The 22,580-nt window shown below is 44.6% G+C and overlaps 1 protein-coding gene and 1 long non-coding RNA gene across 3 annotated transcripts in view; both read left to right on the forward strand.

The window, feature by feature from the left end:
* The window catches only part of LOC308199580, a 41,288-nt gene extending 32,549 nt beyond the window's left edge, over positions 1 to 8,739 (forward strand). Inside the window, exon 3 of one of the 2 annotated variants that reach the window (XR_013954715.1) lies at positions 8,582 to 8,739. This is a non-coding gene — a long non-coding RNA (uncharacterized lncRNA). Of the gene's footprint in view, positions 1 to 1,647; positions 5,567 to 8,581 lie in introns of those variants that run through there. The other variant, XR_013954716.1, reaches the window with a different exon arrangement.
* A 28-nt stretch (positions 8,740 to 8,767) lies between these two features.
* Positions 8,768 to 22,580, forward strand: part of LOC308199578 (IQCJ-SCHIP1 readthrough transcript protein-like) — a 97,733-nt gene continuing 83,920 nt past the window's right edge. The window contains 3 exon segments of the mRNA XM_080603932.1: positions 8,768 to 8,832; positions 9,713 to 9,793; positions 11,632 to 11,779. Coding sequence (XP_080460058.1) covers positions 9,726 to 9,793; positions 11,632 to 11,779 — 216 coding nt within the window. The 5' untranslated portion in view covers positions 8,768 to 8,832; positions 9,713 to 9,725.

Below are 22,580 nucleotides of genomic sequence, written 5' to 3' on the forward strand. Positions count from 1 at the left end.
TGATCTTTATGGCTGAGCAGTTGCTGGATATTAAATATAAACCACTTTCTACTTGTATTAGAAAATAGTATATTATATGATCAAGAGATGCTGGGAATGGACAGGAAGGTAGCGCAGGGGTGGAGGCTGACATAACTTGTGTCTGCTGCCTCTAGTGAGCACAGCTCAGCTGGCAAATTAATACGTGCATTGCTGCCTTCTTAGCACGTTTGCAGAGTTATAAGCATCAGAATGAGCGAGTAGTTTCATTATTATCAGCGTGGAAAAGCTATTTCTCACGTTGAAGACAAACAGGAGAGCGTGTGGTGGAAATTACAATATACGCAGAGATTAAGACCCTCATCAAAACTGCTCGGTCTGTAGTTCATCACAGGGGAGGAAATAATGTTTCTGTGGGTGCGCAGGGTCCTCTGTGAACCTGAAATCTGTAGCTCCAGCTGCTCTTCTCTGGGTCCTCAACAAGAGGCTTCGAGTGGCCCCCTCCTGACCAGGGATGTGTGTCCCCATGTGCGCCACGTCGCAGGGCAAAGCTTCCTGGCACCAAACCCCATACATGAAACCCCATAGACGTGTCCTACAAGCACAGGCGGTGGCTGTGAGGGTGGTGGTGTGGGGGCCATTGGTAGGTGCCGCCACAGCGCGGTGTCACAGATACTGGTGCACCCTTTCCTAAAAGCATCGCCTTCGGTTATGGACCAAATACATCGTTCTTGGCCTAAATGAGACTTTCCGAGATGTGAGAAGTGTAAGAAGGCATTTCTGTAATAGACGTGTGGTTTTTTGCACAGCAACCTCCTGATTCCTAAACTAGTTCATCCGTCTTCTCTTTTGTGGAAATTAGCAGACAGAACCACATGCTGAAAAGCTGAAAATTGGATTAATATCTTTCTTTTCAGTTTTAAAACAGTCATCTGTTGTTGTCATTAGAAGTAATAGGCTCACGAGCTATAAAAAGAGCTGCTTACTTTTTCTGGGGGAAACGAAACCTCCGCTGGGAGTTCGGGAGATGGATCTGTCATGTCAGATTTTCCCCCTGCCTTCCCCTTCCTGGCATGCTCAAATCCACGCCGGCCTGGTTGCAATCTCATCACGTGTCTCTCAAAATTAAGCTGGACCAGCCGTAACTTGCGATGAAAACCTTCGTGGGTTACGGGGTGCTGGATGGCGGGGGTTTCTTCCAGGGGGTTGGCTGCAGATTTGTGTTCTTCGTTTGTAAAGGAACTCGCTTTGAAAAATCACTTCCCTGCAGCACACCAGTTGCTGTCTCGACCAGCTCCAGCTCCGTGGAGGCTGTCACGGTAATAAAGGTAAAGAATAGTGGGCAACGTATACGCAGGTTATTTGCTTAAGCATAGCTGCAACTGATGAGGCTTTGCACTGCCACGTTAGGTCTCCTAAAATGGGATTAAAATCCTAGAAGGGGTTATAGCATCTCCTCCTTGCATGAATGAACGATGCGGTGCATGCTGCCGCTGGCAGGGCAGCTGCCGTGTCTGAGTCCAAAGCTTTCTGGCCTTCAGCGAGAAATCAGCTTTCTTGCCATGCGCTTGAATCCCAGTGTGTATATTTGTGTGCACATGTATAAAATATATATACGTACCTATATTTTTGGCTTGACGCGTGGCCTCTCAGATGCCTTCCTTGCAGGGTCTCCTGTAGCACTCGCGTTGTTCCCGACGTTTCCCTCGCTGTTCAGCCTGGCTGCAGTTTCAGAAGCGCTGCAGCTGCAGAAAAGCCAGGATGTCAAGAGGCTTCCTTCTCGTTAGGTGGTTCTGCCTGCAAAAGTTAAAAGCTTGTGTATTTTGAGGCAGAAGTGGTGCCGTTGAAAGCCTTGACCACAGTGACTGCATCAGAAAGAAGAGGCTTTTTAAAATGAATCTAACCTGGCTTCTTAATGGTGTTCATCCCCGTGCAAGGTTTCCAGAGCTGCTGCAACTACGAAATAATGCTCCGTAGCCATGATTCAATTGATTACTCTTCCTGAGGGCAGATCTGAAGGAAGAAAAAAAAAAAAAAAAAAAAAACAACAATTTATTGATATCACAGAAAGTGGAGAAGAGTTCCACGGGTCATCCTGTGAGTGCTCCTGTCCCCTGGGAGATATCACCAGCTTCGCCGCGTTTCCGTTCTGGCCTTTCACCATCGGAGGAATTAATTTATCAGCTGACCTGGGCATCCTTGCATAGCCAGGATCGTAGCAAAAGGATTAGGCACCAGCGTAGTTCAAATGTCTGAAGGCCAGGACTTTCAGCAGTTTGTTCTCTGTGCTCGGTCTACATTTAGTTGATGCAGTTTCCTTTCAAGCCCTATCTTGATTAGATGACGGTGAGGAGAGAGCATCGTGATTTACAAGATAGGGAAGAGAAACAATTAGGTAGTGTGTCCATGGGGTATAAAAAGGAGGAAGGGGGTTTACATAAAGAAAATTAAAATATCACCGATTCATGTATTGTGTGATGGAAATGTCCTGTGGAATATGAGGCAATCGCATCCCATGGGAACTCTAAACAGCAACGAGTAAAACTGACAAATGATGCAGTGTGGAGTTTACTAGAGCAGCAAGGTTACTGTTCTGCCGAAGATAAACCCAACTCATTGGGTTTTCAGAGAAAGGACCGAGGGACATACCCACAACCCAGCGTTGGTTTCCAGCCTCTGAAGCCCCAGACAGCCCCAGCACTGCTGCCTGGGTTAGCAATTTGAATCCTGCAAAAAGCAGTCCGGGAATAATCAGAAATGCTGGGGAATTTTGGTTGTGATTGTTTTTTTTTTCTCTGTGGGACAGTCTTACAGGAATTCCGAATTGAAATGATCCCAGACTTGCACCCCTAGCTCCACCCTGAAGCCCTGTGGGTAACCTCAGAAGCCAGTCTGGGAGCAGTTCAGATCAGCATGGTGCCTGCAGGGACAAGGAGTCCCTGAGGCAGAAGGTTTCTCAGTACTGGCGTTGTAGGCAATGCTCCACTGCTGGATGTGTGGGGACATCATATATACGATGGAAATGACCAAAACCGACGGTGCAGCAGATTTCTAAACACACAAAATGCAGCAACATCTGTAGCGGAGGGACTTTGGTCCCCTGCGCTGAGGATGGGACGTGGATGGGAAATGCAGGCGGTGTTTGATGGGAGAGTGATAGGAGAGCCTGAATTGCTTGCTATTAATTAGTGGTTAATAACCACGGTCCATTTTAGCTAATCAAGTTCAGAGCACCGATGTACAAGCAAACAATAAGAGCTGCTCCTTCCGTGAAGGTGTCCTGACCCAAATGGGCAAGATTCACCCAGAAAGAGTGGGGGCCCCGAGGTGCCACCGGAGTCAGGGGCAGGCGAGGGTGCAGGATCCGACCTGGTCGCCCACGCTGCGGCTCTCTGTACCAGCTAGCCCACTTCAGCAAGGCTAATTCATAGTTTGTTTCTAAATCTGAATGCGCAACTTGTTTAAGTAGGTTTAGGTAACTCTGTTAATGGCATGTTTTTTTTAATGTGGTCTGGTAAATTGCTCTGACAGCTGTGGATCGCAGGGCCCCTGTAGCTATGTTAATCTCGTGCAGTTAATGTACTTTTCTTGCATATTCATAGCTAAAATGTTCAAGGTCCCTATTAGGTTGCCTGGTAGGGTTTCCCCCTCCCACCCCCGATATACAAAAGCCACTATCATCTGATGTGTCTTTTGTTCTGAGATATGGAGCTGTTGCCACCATCTGACATTTAATTACTGGCTTTACCAGATGCTCAGCGTACTCAGGGCATCGCATTAGCTTCTATGCTCCAGCCCCTAGATGGGATGCAGAAGGCTCCCCGCATCCCTGAAACGTGGGCACTAACGCAGATCTCTGGTGTCTGCCCGAACAGGGGCTCCTCGTGCCTCTGCTGTAGCCCCACTCTGGCACGCGGGTGCCACCAGAGATGCTGCTCCAGGGACAAGCACCCCGATGTGTACAGAGAGGTGGCAGCAGCTTTAGGGGGCTGCTCATGAAATCCAGCACGTTTCCCATGGGAGCAGCCTCTCCACGCCAGCCCAGAGGAAAGTTGAGTAAAAGCCTTCACCACAAAGAGTCCTGATCTTCCTATCCTCTTTAGACTTGTATCACGCTTAGAGGCTTAATTGAGATGCTGTTTTACAGACCCTGTCAGACTGAAACGTGGACGCTGCATCATTTAAAACAGGGGCCATCGTCTTCCATGGGAAAAGTGAGCAAAGCATATTTCTAGATTTTTTCTGGGGTGTTAGAGAAGCAGCGGAGGCTGCTGCTTCTGTGCTGGGATGCGAATGGCAAAGGGATCGGAGCTGGTGCCGAGCGCAGCTTTGGTGACGTCGTATGGAGATTCTGCACTAAGGAACCAAATAACATGTGGCATTTTTTTTTGGCTATTAGCTCAAGTCTAACCCAGCTTCTCCCCTCCCAGCCTGAGCATGGGGAGCAGCACAGATGAGCAGCACGTCTGCGTTTCATGGAGAGAAAGGAGCAGAGAGCCCGGGATGCTCCTGGGATGCGGGAGCAGGTGGGGCGGCTGCCTCGGCTCCCAGCTCCCCGGGCTGGGGCGAGGGGCAGCAGCAGAGGGGATTTCTTTGTTCTGTACCCGCCTCTGATGACCACGGGAGAGGTAAATGGCAGGAGGCGACGGTATTTAAGGCTATAAATTGGCTTCCTGATAGGTGAGGGGAAGAGGCACCAGGTGGCCTTGCTCGGGGGACGGATGCTGCCCAGCTTCTGGTGCTGGCGGCCACCAGCGTTCAGCTCTCTCCTACCAGCCGTGTCGTGCTGGGAGAGCAACCACCAGTGGGTGAGTGCTGTGGGGAAGTCGCAGACGTGCTTTAAAATGCTGTGGAGTGTTGGGATGGGGTGCCGAGCTCGCTGGCAGGAGCAGCTGAGAGCACTGGTGCTCCTCGCTGGTATTTGTGAATTAAGGTCTCTGCGTAGCGAGGTAGGCTGGTGACACGTTCTCCTTCGTGGTCGTGGTTGGGCTGAGCCTGGTGGGTAAGGGGAGGAGGAAAATGTGTCTGAATAACCTCAGTCTAAAATAACCATTGGACAAAATTTCAATTAAAATTTGGAAGCACATCAGCGAAATAGAGAGCTACCCGAAGCTGACATGTTTGAATAATTGCTGTACTTGCTCTTAATTATAAAATGGAAAAACAAACCTTTTCTGCTGCTATTTTTGGGCTGTGGTTCTACTAAAATGGGAGCTTTCTGCTCCAATCTCCATCTCTCTGACCTCTCGGGAAGCACCGTGGTACCTTGGCTCGGCAGCGATGGACAGACCTCTTAGGCAGAGATGCTCAAACAATAGCACGCGTGTCCAAAAAGGATTTTGAAAATTAATTTTTAATATGTGGCCTCTGCCCTGATTTCTCTGCGCTAGTATAAACCCACGAGTATAAATAGCTCCGCTGATCTGAACGGATATTTTGGGGGCACAGCAACAACAAAGCCTCGTTGCCTGCTGTTCAAGGTAAATATGTATCCAGGCGTGATTTAATGTCTGCACATTTCTTTCCTTTGACTTTACACCAGTAACGGCTTTTTTTGAAGCATGCTTCTCCAAAAGGAATTTAGGGACTGGTGCATTTCGATTGTTTGAATATTTATTTCCCAAAGGAACCCGTGGCCTAGAAACATCCAGGAAACGCGTTCCTTCCTCAGTGGCCCTGCGCACAAGTCACCGCTCTTTGCCTCGGCCGAGCAGGAAAGGGGAGCCCCGAGCACGGCGGCGGCAGGATTTGCAAACTCAGCACCGGGGGGGCCTCCCCACCTGGGAGGTGTCGGTGCAATGCGGCACGTGTTGTCCGTGGGCTCCTGGGCTTTACGGCTTCAGCACCTCCCAAACCCACTTTTGTGCTCCTCAGCATCTGGTCCGGCCCCAAGCACCGCTCATCCGCCGTCTCCACGGCTGGTCAAAAACGTGAGACGGCTTCACCGTGTGAGGCTCGACAAGGAGCAAAGTCTGTGGCGGAGCTGTTTTGCTCTACCTGTAAGCTCTGGCAGCAAAGCCCAGGCAGGTTTTTGTAGCATGAGGACAGTGCTGGGGCAGCTCGGTGTGGCTCAGGACGGCTCCTCTGTGCTGGGTCCTCCCTGGTGCGAGGCTGCAGATGGAGCGCCGTGGGCTCCTCTGCCCGGTAGGGTTATGGGCTTCCCCGTCGCAATGTCATTGCGAGAGCCTGGGTTCCTAAAAGTGCACATCTACGGGCTGAAAAATAATCAGTGCATAAACAGAAATACACATTAAAGGCTAGAAGAGCCATTTTAGTTTGCTTTCCAAACCAGTCTTGCACTTCGGGCTTTCACTGCTTTCTCTTCCTGAGGTGCCCACGTCTGTCTGCAGCTCCCCGAGCGCCGCTGACGTCCGCATCCAACTGGAGTAGGAAAACGAAAGCCGCAGTAAATTTTACAGTATGTTTACATTATAACAAGGTTTATAGAGGCACGGTAATTCGTGGTGTGTTCCAACAGAAGTATGGATCTCTTCCAGTTCAATTTTCCGAAGTCCGAGCTTGCAGCTGGGTCGCTCCTGGCGAAACGTGTGCGGCGCCGACCCGGGGCTGCGAGCCCCCAGCAGCAGCCACAGGCACCGGGTGCCACGGCGGGCCCCAGGGCACGGCGTTGGCCACACTTTGTGCGGACTGGCTTCGTAAACCTGGCTGCGAGGAGCAATAATCAATACTTCGTGTTTAATGACGCAAAACTGAAATTAGTATGGATTTTATGTCTCCTTCTCTTCCCAATTATGCAAACGCTACCGTGCCTCTTTTGTCGCTGCCTTATGCTACGGCTTTTATACAGACTGTCTGGTGATGTTTAATTGAAAGACTGAATAGTCAAAAATGTCACAACCAATTTTAGTTTTTACTTTTTTTGTTCAGTCTTCACCCTTAGGTTAATAGAAAATGATGTCAAACACAAGAAATGATTTATGTAAGTCGTGCAGGTTTCGTCACCCAGGGCTATATATAAAGTCAATTGCAAATTGTTTTCACATTCTAAATTACCTTCCATGGCTCTGGGATACACTGAAAAAATGACCAGTGGAATAATAAGGGAGAGTAAAAGGTTATCTTCTGAACTGAACTCTGCTTCAAAGAAAATAATTTTGAAAGTTGCTTATTCTTAATATGTCAGGAGATGAAGTTCCTCAGAGCAAGCAAAAAATAAAAATATATTAAAAAAGGAAGGCAAAAATAAGAAGAAATTTCACGTCTGGATCATTTCCAATGGTGGATTATCGGGAAGCAGCCAGGCCCCCCTGAACCACGCGTGGTGCTTTATCAGCTTCGGCGTGTCAACAGGACGGCACTGCAATTAGAGGCCCAGAGGGCCAAAGACTGGGGCAAAGACGGAGGAGAAATCCAACTTGTCAGCTTGACAAATCTAGGTTATGCATAAAACATATTTTGCAGTAATAGCCCGTCCAAGGCTGTGAGGGAATGAAAGTTGCATTAGGAGTAAATCAGCTACCAACTGTGATCTCGTTTCATGTCGAATGGCGCAGAACCTTGTACAAGATTAAAAAGCACCAGGTAAAATTTCTCTGTTTCACAAAATCAGCTGTATTTGAGAAAGCAAGCAGTAGTGCTGGCTGATCTGCTGGGCCCCTGGAGACAGCAATGGTCTCATTGGAAGCAAAAATGCTGGATTCATCCCTGGGTCCGATGAGCTATACGAGGTGAAAATACCCTCATTTTTTCCTTTTGTGGTCTCAGCCTTCCTAAGAATCCCACTTCTGCCTGCAAGCTGTCGGTCTCCTGGCATCATTTTAGCACAGCTAAAAAGCGACAGTGCTGCCCCTTGGAAATTCTTGAGCAAGATATTTCTTTTATGTATTACGATCAGGGCAGAGAGATGCACCTTTAGGAGTAAATTGGGTGGGAATGGGGCAGGCAGCCACCTCCACCGGTGGCTTTGGGAGCGAGCCAAGCCAACGCTGCAGGAAACGGCTCTGCCACGTGGCCTGGCATTCCCCGTCCTGCTGTGAGCCACCTTGGTGGCCCACAGGTGTGTTTCGGTAACAGGAAAACAATTTAATATGGAATACAGCTTGCTTTTAGAATTCTGTGTTTGTGCCAGCTTTCTTTTAGAAAAAATCTTATTTATTTTTATTACATTTCATCAGTAATTATTTGCAGCATTTTTCAGTTTTAGGTCAGTTACAGATCTCCCCCATCCCTCAACTCCTACCCCTTCTGAACAGCAAAGCCAGACACAACTTAGTTTTTAAGCCCTATCTCTGTGCTGAAATTCACGGGGGGCTTTGTCCCGGCCCCACAGCATGGACGCAGGGAACCCCAGCTCCGCAGTTCAGTCGGTGGCATCTCTCCTGTTGGAACAGGATCTGATGCAAATAGCCTGGTAAAGGTATCAGGCTGTAAATCTCAGCCGGTGACACTCTTAATTATGCAATTGGATACAGTTTGATTGCAGAACAAAGAGAAGCGCCTGTCAGTACGGCTGGTGCTCGCTTGCCTCGTACCAAGACCATCTCCTCCCAGATCAAAGCAGCCACACACCTAACACATGGAAGAACACTTTCCTCTTTCGCCCTGCCTATTGTCTTTGTAGGTCTGGTATTTTCTTTCACAGTTACGTGCTGGATATGCTGATAAATGCCTTGGTCTCTGCGTAGCTGGTTTGGATGTGCGGCTTGGGACTCGCACCCTGCAGACGTTACCCGAGGGAACGCAGCGGTGGGAGCTTGAGGGAAAATCTCTGGTGTCAGCCAAGGGCACCCCGCAAGCACATTGAAACCTTTTTTTTCTCTTCTTGCAGGAAGAACTCAAAAGGCTCCAGAACACCCTGGAACAGGTCAACGATGGCAAATACTTGCTTCAAAGGTAACTCTGTGATTTCCGCGATATCGCGCTTGTGTTACAGTGAAATGGCTTCTGTAAGGCAACGTGCCCTCTCTGAGGCCTTTTTGCTGTAATTATTTCTCACTAGGTAATATACTGAATATTCAAGATTTTGCATCTATTCCATAAACGATTCTTATTTTTAGTTACAGGAGGATAATTTCTGAAAACTGCTGCTGACTGAGTGATGTAATTAAGTGTCCAGTAAAGTCCCAAAAAAAACTCCACAGGTTGGGGTCTAATCTTACAAATTTCCATGCAAAGGCCTTTCATTCATGTTTCCAGTCCCATCCTAAGCAGCGTCCCAAGGTGTTTGATTTTTATCTTCTAGCATTTTAAAATTGCTTTCTCAAAGCAATCAGTTTGCAGCGCCGATTCCTTGGTCATCGTTTATTACAAAGAATTTTTTCTTCATATTCTTGTATGGCTTTTGCTGATGTAATTCATTTGCTACCAGCATTACCATTGTTACCTTCCATTTTACTCTCCAGCTTTTCGAATGTAGCCCCAGGGATACAAGTTAATTTAGCAAGAATATCTACTGTATTTGCCAGTGTTTTTATTTGCAGCAGCTTCTTTGCTGGGTGTGCCTGTCTCTGGAGCTGGCATCTGGAGGGTTTAGTGCAGAAATCTGCAAGGATTCAGGGAGGCTTCAATCTGAAAAGTGGGTCCAAATTCCTACTTTTTGTTAACAGCCAAGCGGGGCTGGACATGGGGACCCAGATGCCTTTCCCCAAAGACAGCAACACTTTAAAATAAGCAGCTCTTGTATGGGCCTGTCAAATTTTCTGAATTAATTCACAGTGATTGCAAAAGTGTCATGCTGAGATGCATTAAACCCATTTTCGTTTCTTTTTCATAGCCATCAGCTTGCCATGGATGAAGAAAATAATATTGAAAAGTACCACGTCAACTTACAGCCCTTGGAATCAAAAGTGAAAATGTAAGTACCCAAGAATGGGGTTTCTGCATTTAAATGCAGCCGGGTTTGTCAGATTCCTGAACCTCGGAACCCAGATTGTGTCCATCCCAGATTTCTGTGTAACTCTAAGTATAAAAAAGCCTCAATTCAGGAAGGTAGTTAAGCTCTTGGCTGGAAGGCGAAGCAGCAGCTAGCACTCAGTCACGGCGCACACCTGACGCTAAGAAACTCCTCCAGCTTCCCAAACGCCATCATTTTATCCTTTGTAAAACATCTCCCACGTGTTTGATAGTTTACCACGGGGTCAGTTATTCTAAAAGGCTTGTCTGTGCTGTGTCAGGACACGCGGAATACCAGGGATATAAATTAGCACGTACGCAGGTATCCATCAGAGCTCTCTGCTTCTGCTGCTGGTCTTCCCAGCAGAAAGCTGGAAACAAGGCTTCACTTGCCTCAAAAATATGAATGTCTTTATGCTGAAGCCCTAAACAATTCAGTGGCAAAATTCTGAGACGACAGGCCCGGGTGTAGTGCTGCACAGAGCTGTATGCCTTGCTGCAGCGCATGCTGAAGTTCGCTTCCAGTTGAAAACTGCAGCTAACTCGCTGTAAAGGTGGTTAAAATATTAATGCCGTGTTAAAATATTTAAAGGACAAGAAGTTTCGAATTAAAATCCAGCCAGTGTCTTTTAGTCATGCAAATTTAAGGCTGATGAAACAACAAATTTTCAGAGAGCTTTTGAGAGGGATAACTGCGCCTTATTCTCATGCTTTAAAATGGAAAGTGTGTGTAAATACATAAATACTACTTGATTATATTTTGCAGTGGAGCACGGAGCTGAGACAATGCAAAGTATAAATGCTTGAGGTGTGAAGATGTGATTTTTGTAAAAAGCAAAGTGTATTTACTGCAATACAGTTTGGCTAGGTGCTTAACATGCCGAGGCCATTGGGAGCACGTGGGGCTGGTGCCCACATTTATATTAAATATTTTCATATTTATTTTGAATAAAATCTCAACCGCTTAAGCATCCTACGAGGAGCTTTTTCAGCCCTGTTATGCTGCAGCAGCACAGCTGAGTCTGGGGTCAGAATTTAGCTCTGCGTTCCTGCCACTGCTGTTACAGGCACGGATTTGCTGGGCAGCACCTGCACCAGGAGGGTGTTGGAAATCAGGAGGAATTTCTTAGGAAGAGCGGTCAGGCACTGGGTCGGGTTGCCCAGGGAGGCGGTGGAGTCACCGTCCCCGGGGGTGTTCAAGGAAAGGCTGGACGGGGTGCTTAGGGATGTGGTTTAGTGGGTGACATTGGTGTTAGGGGGATGGTTGGACCAGATGATCCTGGAGGTCTTTTCCAACCCTAATGACTCTGCCTCTGTGATTCCGTGATCCCGCACTGCCACCTGCCGAGCCCGGCCCTGGCTCCCCGCTGGTGGCAGGTTTGGGGTCCCCAGCTACAGCAGGAGGGAGCCGGCTGTGAAGGATGCTGAAGTTCCAGCCGGGTCTATGTTGCGGTACTGAAAGCTGGCGTGAATAAAAGATTTTGAAGGCTGTTCACTCTTCTAAGCAGATTGTTGCCTTTTTCTTTGCAAAGTGTAAGAGAATTGCTGAGCTAAGCATAGGCTCAGATTTAAGTCACTTCTGTGAGTTTAAGGCTTCGAAATAAAGAATTGCTTCCACTTAACAAGTATCTCTAAGTAGTGGCTAAGAAAAGGTAGCCGTGTGTCATAATTTCCCAAATAGGAAAACAAAGTGCGCAAAAGTAAAACCGCCAAAAACCACCTCTTTCATTGAGAATGTGTATTTTAAATCCTTCTCGCTGCTGCGTTCTCCCTAACGCTGTGCTTTGGTGTTCGCCCCAGCATCCAGCGAGCATGGCGTGAATACCTGCAGCGCCAGGACCTGCACCACGAGCAGCTGGACAAGCGCAGCCCCTCGCCGCCCTCGCTGTCCTCGGACAAGATGAGCAGGTCCATCAGCATGAACACCTTTTCCGACAGCAGCACACCGGTGAGTGCCGCGTCTGGGCGCGTCTTCCTATTGCCTCCTTTTTCCTGGGTTCCTGGACTTCGGATAAATGAAAGCTGAATTGTTGGCTAAGCATTAAGGAGGGACTTATACGGCAATAGTAGTGTCTCAAATGAACATGCAAGTAATGTCCCTCTTTCATATGCGGCAAAATGTGTGACCATGCCTTGGGCTTGTGTAACTGGAAGACAGATCTCAGCAATATGTAGCAAACTGTGGTGTTTTTCCAGCAAATCAACATGGTTTCTGGTATTGTTTTGTTTCACTAAAAGAGATGTAGAGAAGTTGGTCTAGGGGTTAAAAATTAAACTCGTTTTTGGAAGAAATACAACACCTTGCATACCGGGTGGCAACTGGCTGCAGGCTGTAGTTCTCCTTTTACAGTGACTCTAAACTGGAAATCCAAATATAAAGCCAATTTTTGAAAATATTACGTGGCTTTGTGACTGTCCCAGGAGGGGGATTTTTAAGTCAATAAATCAACAGAGAGATATAGACTCTATAAACATTGTTTTCAGCTTTGAGACAGAATACATCAGTTTTGAGGAAGCTGTGGACCAGAGTGCAGAAAATAATTCAATAGCTTCCAAAAAACACAGGAGATAAAATTTGCCATGGTGTGTGCTAGACAAATAAATAAAAGAAGATCGATGGCACCATTTGACTGGGCCACGCAGGATGGATGTGAGCGGGTGCTTCGGGTCCTTGCTACAAGTGCGTGATGGTCAGCTACGTGAAGCTTTGTTGGCAGTCACGGGGCAGTGCTTGGTGGCTTCCAAATTCACTAAAAGTCTAGAAATCATTGCTAGCGGGGTTCTCAGAGCAGCTGAAGCCTCTGCACAAGGAGGCGGTCATTGTTAGTTTAACTCTGCCTTCACTTTCAGAGTCAGCCAGTTCAAAACTGAAGCTAGGTGGACTGTTTCCAGCTGCCATTGTTTTTGTGACGCCTCGGTTAGGTGGGCTGCACTGGATTTGAAAACATTTACTGAAATATTACCGAGCACCGTTTTATTTTTAGATGCTTCGTGTTCATAGCTGGAGGCGGGGATGATAAACTGTGTCTCAATATTGGGCTATGCGCTGATGTCTCTTGTATTAAACGAGCCGAGCTGCCGTAATGAGAGAAATAGATGTGGGTCTCGTTTTTATCCGCCTCTGGAGCGGCTCGGCCACCACAAGAGGTCCCTCAAACCCAGCGCAAGAGACTCCTGGACGCTCTCAGGGCTTCTCCATCAGCAGCCGCCTTTGGAAAACCGTTTTCGATGCTTTCAGGTCTTTCGGGAAAATGAGTACATCTGGGAGTTGCATATTGGTGTGGAAAACGCAGCCGGAACGCCGGCGTTGCCGCTTAGTTGGCACTAAGGCGGCTAATCGCCTCCCTTCTGCATCGCGCTCGTTTAATGCAAAGGAAGACGGCAATATTGTTTTACCCTTTTCTATCGCCGAGTGCCAATAACCTTTGAAAAATCAGGGACCATTGCTGAAGGCCAAGAAAACCCAGTCCATTTAGTGTGTCCTTGACAGGTTTCGGGCAGGGCGGGCATAAGGCCAGAACAAAGCAGGGACAACTAACCTTGAGCTGCTGAAATGTGGATGGGAGAGTAATTGATTGTCTTACACAAATAAAAAGGCTTGGGCTGAATTAAATGCACCATTTGGAGTGTGAGCTAAGTTTTTTGCTCTAGCATGAGGTAAATTGAGGATGGAGAAAGAAACTTCTGAGCAGAAAAACCACTGCTGGAGCAGTCTGTAATTCTGCACTCTCTTGAAGTTTCATGTTTAGAAAATCCAAGCTGGCAGCAGGTGAGCAGAGTAAGGAAATTACCAATCCATTTGCCAAGTCCTCAACTTGGCCTACATTCCAGAACAAGGACTTTGAGAAATGGGGCAAACTCATTACAACTCCATTTCTTTCGCATAAGCAGTGTTGCTGGTGCACTAAGAAATATACTTATGGTTAGCTTTTTGTGTAAAAGTACACTGTGCTGAGCAGTATGGAGTCTCCCAAACAAATATTGGGAGGAGGGAGAAAGTCAAAATGAAATCTAGACCCTCTGGGGAGGTTTTCCTTCTCTTTTCCAAAAAGGCAGAAAGCAACTATGCCAAAACTAACATCCCAAAATATGTTAGCAATAAGCAGTTATACAGATGGGAGAGGGAAATTTATGAAGTATTTTGAGAAACCACTGTCACAACAGAGCCACTTAATTCAGCTGAAATCTAATCCTGGTTTTCAATTTCCTTTCTCAGTACAAGCCTCCCAGTGCTTTGCTTTGCTGGGTCCTCAGCTGTATCTTCAATGGCAAAAAAGGTAGTCAGCTACTTGAATAATGAAAGACAGAAAGGATCTCATGTCCATAAAATAAAAAATTGTTATCCTACGAGCTAACAAATGCAAATTACTGCAGCAGGATGTGTATTGAAACTGTGCACACCAAACATCTGTTTGTACCGGAACGTGGGACCAGCAGTTGTGGCAAGGTAGAATTTGCAACGCTGGCCTGAGCCTTGGCAGATGTAGTGCGGGCACGCTGGGCATTGCTAATATGCTGACACTAATTCATTTGTAATCATTAAAACTCTGTGATATTCCACAACTTCCATGTTAGCGGTTTTCATACGATGGAGATAGCTGGCAAGTGGGCTTTGTCTCTTGCCACTGTGAGTTGCCAGCCATGTAATCAATCCATTATATATGGACTGATTCACCGATCTCTAATGTATGTGGCTTTGAAAAGCTGTAGCTTAGCCCTGCTGGCTGTGGTTACCACAGTTCAGCCCAGGAAGACAACCTAATTTTGTGTTTCTAGGACTCAGTAGCTTGATAAATCATTAATTATGATATCATTGAATTGACGTGCTTGAACTTGTTTTGGTTCAGCTAGCTGACTCCACAATTGCAATAAACGTATTTACAGATGAAATAGTTTAAGAAACAGAAAGATTAGTACTACTTTTCTGGGGTGCAGTGACTGAGAGAGCAAAATGAATGATTACTATTCTGAAAAATTACTTTGGGAGCATATATATATACGTCATATTTTTAGCTTAAGTACACTAGATTTGATCTGATAATTTGTCACTAAAATATTTTTTCTTTGAGACTCATACCCAATCTACACGTATGTCTGTTAAAACTTAACATGCATTCATCTGCCGTCATTCAGGGACGTAATGCAAGGCATAATAAAATGGCACAATGAAAGGCACTAACAATCCCCTATCAGGTATGTAGAAAAAAAAAAGAATAAAATGGTGTACTTAGTGATCAAACCCACAACCAGGTAAAATGATTTTAACCCAAAGGTATCAATACTTACACGTGGCTGAGAGTAGACAGGAAAAAGTGAACTTAAATATCAAAGGCATAGAAAATTTTCTACTCTTTGGTCATACAAGGTACCATAAACCACGGAAGGGCAAATGAATGCCTTCTGTGTCATTGCTTATAACTGCCACTACAACATTTTTATATCCATTGTAGAGTTTATGAAGTCTAGAATTTCACTTTTTAGTATTTTGGAGATAAACTTAAGAGGATAAAGATCTGTAAGCATTCACTGTGTGATTTCATCTCGTGTTTCAAATAAATTGATTCTCTTTTTAAATGTCAGGCCAAATTACCTAAGTGTCTGCTAACCTGCTCTTATGTGGATTTGACTCCACTGATTTCACCCATAATTTATACCAGTTATATATTAGTAAAGTCCTACCTGATACAAGAACAGATCTCCCTCCTTTTTTTCTTTTTTTTCTTTCCATTTGGCTTGCTCCTTTGTCGTAAACTACATTGGCCAGCCACAGCAGGACTATCGCAAAGGCTGTCACTGTCTTAAAACACGTTCATGTGCTCAGTGAAAGCACTGTTAGCTCCCTAGCCTCCTGCCAGAATGCTTACTAACCTCTTACTACAAGAACCTTTCAGGTAGATCAAATTATCAGGTAATGGGTCATGCTTTCTGCGTACAAATGGATAAATCATTCTTGACAGTGGGGGAAAAAAGTGATGAGGCCAACTCAGAGTGTTTGTGCCATAGTACACAGTGTTCCCTTGGGCCTGCCTCCCAGTAGAGAACAGATATAATGGGCAGAATGACAGAGAAAGGACATAGCTTGAGTGGTGAGAAGGGAAACACTTTTCCTGTTAGGCTACTGCTTTGTAGGCCACAAAGAAGGGATTTGCCAACAATGTGTATGTAGTACACAGTACAGGCAGTTTTCTTACTGTTGGAAAAGACCTGTTGTCAATCACTTGTTAGATTATTGTATCAGGAGTACAAAAGAAGTAACTGGACAATCTTCAGTTGCTTCTGTTTCCCTTTTGCATTTTATTTTTAATAAGATAAATAGAAGTAACAAAAATAATAGATTTGAAAATAATGTTCTTTATTTCTTATTACTGTGTAGAAAGGAAGCAAAACTTACCTTCCTGTGTGGTGTGTGGCTACATTTCTGCTTTTTTCCCCACAAAAATAAACTGTATCTATAGTTACTAAGAAAAAATGATGATGTCAGATATGTCCTCATGAGCATGTGGTTGTGGTTATGATCTGTCTTTGTGATATCATCCTTGTGTCTCTTCAAACGCTTCGGTCTCAAAGACATAGTCTATGAAAGCCACAGAAAACCTGATAGTCCTCAACAGACAAATGAAAGCTGGTGTGAGACATACCTGCATCCAGACTCTTAGAGAGTTTCTGTGGGATGAAGATTTTTTTCTTAATTTTTTGCTCAGCACCACGGACAGCGGCCCCGGGCCCTTCTTCCGTCCCCACACTCACCTTCCCATACCAGGTTCCTTCTGACGTTCCTGAGGATGGAAATTATTGACTCTGTAGAATGGTCATTTCTTACCGGAGCACAGTGCTTGGGTAGGCTGCTGTCTACTCTTAAATCCTCTTCTTAGAGGTATAAGCACGTTTCACGTGCTTTTCCAAATGTGACCATATGATTATTTTTCTAGGCTTTCTCCACTGGTTGAAGTCACAGATAGTAATTTCCAAGGTTTTTCTCCCTCCCTCCAAGCTGGAGTAGCTGCAAATTCAACATAAAACAAATCCACATTAAGCATGAGATTCTGACTTGGTCTCCCAAAATGTCTCAACAATAAAAATAATATTATTGTCTTGGCAATGAAAGTAATGTTTAAGTCCATTGCAGTGTCCAGTACCTAATATTCATCCTCTAATGTTCAGGACAAGAGGCAATGAGCACAAACTGTAGCACAGGAGATTGTGTCTGAACGTAAGGTAATACTTTTATACTGTGAGGGAGACTGAGCACTGGTACAGGCTGCCCAGAGACATTCTGGAGTTTCTCTTCTTTGAGATATTCAAAAGCCATCTGACATGGTCCTGGGCTACCTGCTCCACGTAGCCCTGCTTGAGCATGGGGTGGGACCAGGTGACCTCCAGAGGTGCCTTCCAACCTCAGCCATTCTTTGAGTCTGTAAGATAATGGGAATGAAAGAGTCGGACTTGGAGCATAATATTGAATCAAAGGTAATAAAATGTTTGCAACTGATTGTATTCATAATTAGGTCTCTTATCTGGCTGAATTTCTTATCTTGTAGCCTTGGGAATTTGAGCTGTAATAAAAAAACATTTCCACTTAGTAAGAATTCGCAGATAATGTATGAAGCTTACTATTGGAGGAGGAAAGGATCATCTGTAAAATAAAAAGACACAGGTGTTTGATTTCTGTATAAAAGTTTGTTAATATTATTTTAATACTGGTGCACGTGCAGATTTGCTAGGTTCTACCACTTATCTTGTGCGTACGTCATTTTCTATACTACAGACTTGGAATAGTAAACTTTTTGTGCAGATTTACTAGTAAAATCCATAACTACTTACTGTGGGCAGAATTTAAGTTACTATTTTTCATTAAAACGTAAAATTTACAATGCGCAAGTACTCGCGGTGTGTGGGCGGGTATCTCTCCAGAAATTCAGCAGTTCAGAACATTTTCTTCATAACTTCCAAACTTCTGTAGATGGAACAAAGAAAAAAAAAACCAGCTAGACTGTTACCACATGCTGATCACTGAAAATTATTTAACTCTTTAATAGCAGTTACCTTCCCTTTTAGCTATTTTATCAGCCTATTATTTTAGCTATTTTATCATGCTATATTTAAACCCTGAGTCTCACTTGGATTAAATATATTCCCTTGTTTTAGTACTGGTTACCTCTGGTGATCTGGGACTGCAGAGTAGCCTGAGAGTCCAGAAATATGACGTTTTCTAGAAGAAAAAAAAAAGTCTTGCACAATGCCATGTGTTTTCAAATTTAATTTGCTCTGTTAGAAGTTGTCGCCCTTGTGGCTTAGGAAAAAAGTGTCCTGAACAATTTATAACATCATATATTTATAAATCATGTCACCTTTAGCTAAAGTGATCTTGGCTTTGTATACTGCAATGCAGTGCTATTTAGAAGCAAGAAAAAGGTCTAGAGTAAAATGTAGCCTCCACTCACAGCAGCCTTAAAACTCCTCTTGACTTAATGTGGCCAGAGTCCAGCCCCCAGGGCCTGTGTCTGGAAGATGGATGTTGGGATCTTTTTACATTAAAATTGCATATATATTTAAACCAAAACCCTTCTGGAATTTAACATACAAGATTGAAGAGATCCTTTCAGTTCATGAATTCATGCTTTTTTTCTCACACTGACGGAAAATCATACATCATCCTGCCTGACATAATTTTAAACAAGACATTTTCAAAAGAAAGCTGCCTTCGATCAAAATACTGCTTTTGAGATTTAAAAGAAAGGACTTGCAATAGTGGTATTTCTACCCTGAACTTTCTGATGGGGTTTGGACCCTCTGGCCTGTAGACAGATCGTCTCATTGTTCCCATTTATAGCGTGGGTTGCTTGAATGTTCATTTCGCTCATTTTGGAGGCTAAAAATATTTGTGTGTTGCGGCCATGAGACTTTCATGTGTCCTGCTTTATCCTGTCTGAAAGGAACTTGCAACACGCTGTAGTTAAAACAGAGGTATAAAAAGGGGAAGTGGCAAACCCAGATGCCACCGTGTGCTTGCTTGCACAAAAGCCTTAACAGACGCTACGCAAACTGAAGGGTCCTCTCACCTCTATCGCTGACTCCCCTAGTTGTCCCGCAAAGCTGTGGCTGTGCTATCCTCCTCCTTAGTGTCTTCCTGAACTTTAATTACTGCTCTGACATAGGACTCACACCCTGACACGACGACACAAACCATGGAGCTTTGTCGTTCTTACTAGATAGAGCAGTGCAGGCCCCTGAGCTTAGAGTCCCTTGGATGCTTTGAAGCTCTGCTCTAATAACTGACTGAAGATGGTGCAACAAGAAAAAGGCCAGGTTAATCAAATCTGGTCTTTGGGGCTTTCCTCCACATTTACAAAAAAGTAACTGCTTTTTCTTAGCCACACCTCACTCCTCCACCTCCCATTTTTCCTCCCTTTCTGTTACTCCCTACCTCACTCTGCTTTCTGCAGCCGTGCAGTAATCCCCCGCTACATCCTCCCCCTGTGTGAAACTGAATGTTTTCTGTCTTTATTTGACTATAGCATAGGTACTAAATAGTCCTCTCACCACACCTCCTCCCTCTTGATTGAAATGGTGACCCTCAACTGACGCTTTCCCCCTAATTGTTTTTCTTGTGGAGTCTTTTCTGTTCTGTTCCTTCCAGCTGCTTAAGCAATTCGTGCCGATCCTGCCCTTGTATCCTGCTCAAAAATGAACAGGAGGGTACACTCTAATGCATTAATAAATACATTGACAAAATTAGAGTTCCACATTTGTAACCAAAAATCATTCTGAATTTCCTCGTCTAACTGAAGTCAGTGACTTTCCCCAGGCGTGTGCTGAAACTGGTTACAGAGGCACATTTTACACGTGTAGAAGTGATGAGAAGACAGCAGAGGTGAAAGGGAATATCAAGTTATTTAAGCGAGTGCAATCATAACAAGTAATGCCTTGTGTTTACAAAGATAGGCATAAAAGGAAGGGGAGCATTACTATGGAGAGCAGTGTCTTGTGTCTATAAGGCTGGCGTTGTGAATCTGAGAGCAGCAAGAGGGCAAAGGAGCTGTCTTTGATAAACATTTACAAAGTGATTTCTGTAGAACGTAAGAATGCAAATCTTTGCTGTTGAATAGCATAGATGGAAATGTAATTAAAGATCAGGAAGACAAATCCAGCACCGAAAAGAAAAAGGTTTAATTAGAAATCAAATATTTGATGATTTTGTGAGAAACATTAGTGCTGGTGTGGGCTATAAGATAACGTTTGAAATGAAGTGAACATGGAAACAAATGTTATTTTCAATCCCTTTAATTTGCTTCAGATAATTTTAGCCCTGAATGTGTAAGAGAGTCTATGTGATGCTTCTGGCCTAATATGGCATTTATCTTTTGAACAGGCATTTTATGGAGAAATAGTTCCTGCCACGTGTTGGTTTATATACGTGTACAAACAGAGTCATTCCAGATTGTTATATGTACATCTAACGCTCTTACAAGTAATTTCCCCTGGGGCTTTTTAATGCTCTGATACAAAGGGACCATCTCAATCTGTTTCTGCTGGTGGTAGCAGAATGCCAATAGATTTCTTTTTCTTTGTGTGTGTATATTGAATGTTGACTATTGATGTGGTTAATCAATTTGATACATTTCAGTTTAGTAGCAGCAAAATCAATTCAAAAATGATCTCAGTTGATGACAAAATGTCTAACAAGACATTTCTGTACTACGCTTCTGCAGGAATATTCAGCAGGGGCGTGCTGCTTGAGAGAATTAAAACCTGTCCCAGTGTACTGGCTGGCTTTGGTGTGACATCTAACAACAGGTTTACCGTGTTTGGTATTGATGCGTTTTAAAAATAGCAAGTTTATTTGAGAACTTGGCACTTTAGAAAGTAAGGCTGAATGCTTCGTGTATGTTTTCTACGCCAAAGAATTAGAGAAAAATGCTAACTACGGTATCTGATTTATCCCCACTTATAATCCACTTTCTGAGAGCTGAGTACTCTGGTGTTCACTGGCAGTTTGGGAGCCAGGCAAGGATGAGGAGGGAATACAACAGAACAAAGTAATCCCAGTTCCGGGGATGTGCTGGGGCAGAAGAGGCCCTGCCAAACCCCAGCCAGAGTGCCCTGGCCCTTCCCACACCTTGCGGCACAGGAGGGAGACCAGCCAGACCAATTCCCACAGACAAAAATTTATGTAACAGGCAACGCAGTTATGATTAGCAGGACCAGAAGGAATTAAATATATAAAACACATGTAATACAAACTTGTTAATATGTAGGGAGAAGCCTGTTGGAATAGACAGAGCCAGATCCAAATTAAATCAGTGGCTGTATCAACACTGAAATGTGGCAGCATCACTTTAATGGTGTCTGTTACAAAGGAAGAGCGTACTTTTCCAAGTGCATTCAGCTTATAACCTCCCAAAGTAGAGAGTAGTTATTTCTGCTCATAAAATAAATTTTATATGAAATATACCGGGAAGGTGTATTTTTACCTGAGTAAATACCAACAATGTTAGCTGTTTCTATCACTGTCGCAAAATTAAGCAACCATATAGCAAACACTGTCCTGATCTTCAGGAGGCTCTAAATCTATCTCAGTAACTGCATTTTTCGAGCCAGCTTTACTGCTTATGCATACGAAATAACTTCTTAGGGTCAGCTAAAGTTCATTAGTACAACGTATATGACATTTTGGGAGGAAGAATGTGCTGAATGTTTCTGCCAAAAGAACATACTTAAGGAAAAAGCCCTTATTTTCTTAGGTAATTTCTCTGCAAGCAGTGAATTATTTCCCACTGGAAGAAAAGCCATTGTAACGTTAGCAGGGACAAACCCAGCGCAGCGGAGAAGTGCCTCATTGCCGGTGATTCATTTCCCATCTGCTCCGCACACTGCAGAGGTAAACCCAGGCCAGAAGGGCGCTGATTTTGGGGAGATGTGGCAGCTCTGCCAACTGCCGAGCAGCTCAGCGTGCCTCCAGCGTCACGGCCCGAACGTGGCTCTGCTACATCCACCAGTGCACAGAGAGCAGCGGAGGTGATCGGCCGGCCCCAGCACAGCCTAACCGAGCACAGATCGACTTTGTATGAACAGCGTTTTAGGAGCTCTCGGTACTTTTGAAAAGGTCTTAATTTTAACATTAAGATGATGCATAAACTTTCCGTGCAGGAATTATCCAATCTTAGTCACAACTTGAATTCGTTAAGTGTAAATTGCTATTTGGTTGGTTGACCTCTTAATGTTATCTATCCATTTTTCCTTTGGTCAGATTCCAAGAACAAATTACTTTATAAAATCAGCTTGATCCAGACTGTCTGTCAGTTTTTCTATTAAAAGTGATCATACATTATTTCTCTGTGCCACTAATGTGCAGCAGAGAATCGTTTCAAAAATGAGTTCTTGCACAACTGGGTGCCAATAGTAATAGGTTTGCGAGCAGAGCCTTTCCTGAGGTAATAACTTTTTACTTAAATGGATTAAGATACAATTTTCTGATGTATTTGGTCATTGTTTTGTTTGAGAAGTGATATTGTGGATATAGGATATGAAATTATCACCTAATTTCCCTGGTTCGCTAACACTTGTCATGGATACGCTGTCACAGATGACCTGGGTTTAAATAGTGTATATTTTGGCTCCATCACCTCCACCCAATGCATACAGCCACTACACCACGTAGCTCCCCAGCGTGGAAAGCAGCAGCACATGGGGGTAATGGGGGCACAGGGGGCCGTGACATTTTGTTGGCGATGGCCAGGCTACCTAAAACC

The sequence above is a fragment of the Anser brachyrhynchus genome (genome assembly GCF_964034855.1).
Source record: "Anser brachyrhynchus genome assembly, chromosome: 9".
In the NCBI taxonomy this organism is placed as follows: Eukaryota; Metazoa; Chordata; class Aves; order Anseriformes; family Anatidae; genus Anser; species Anser brachyrhynchus.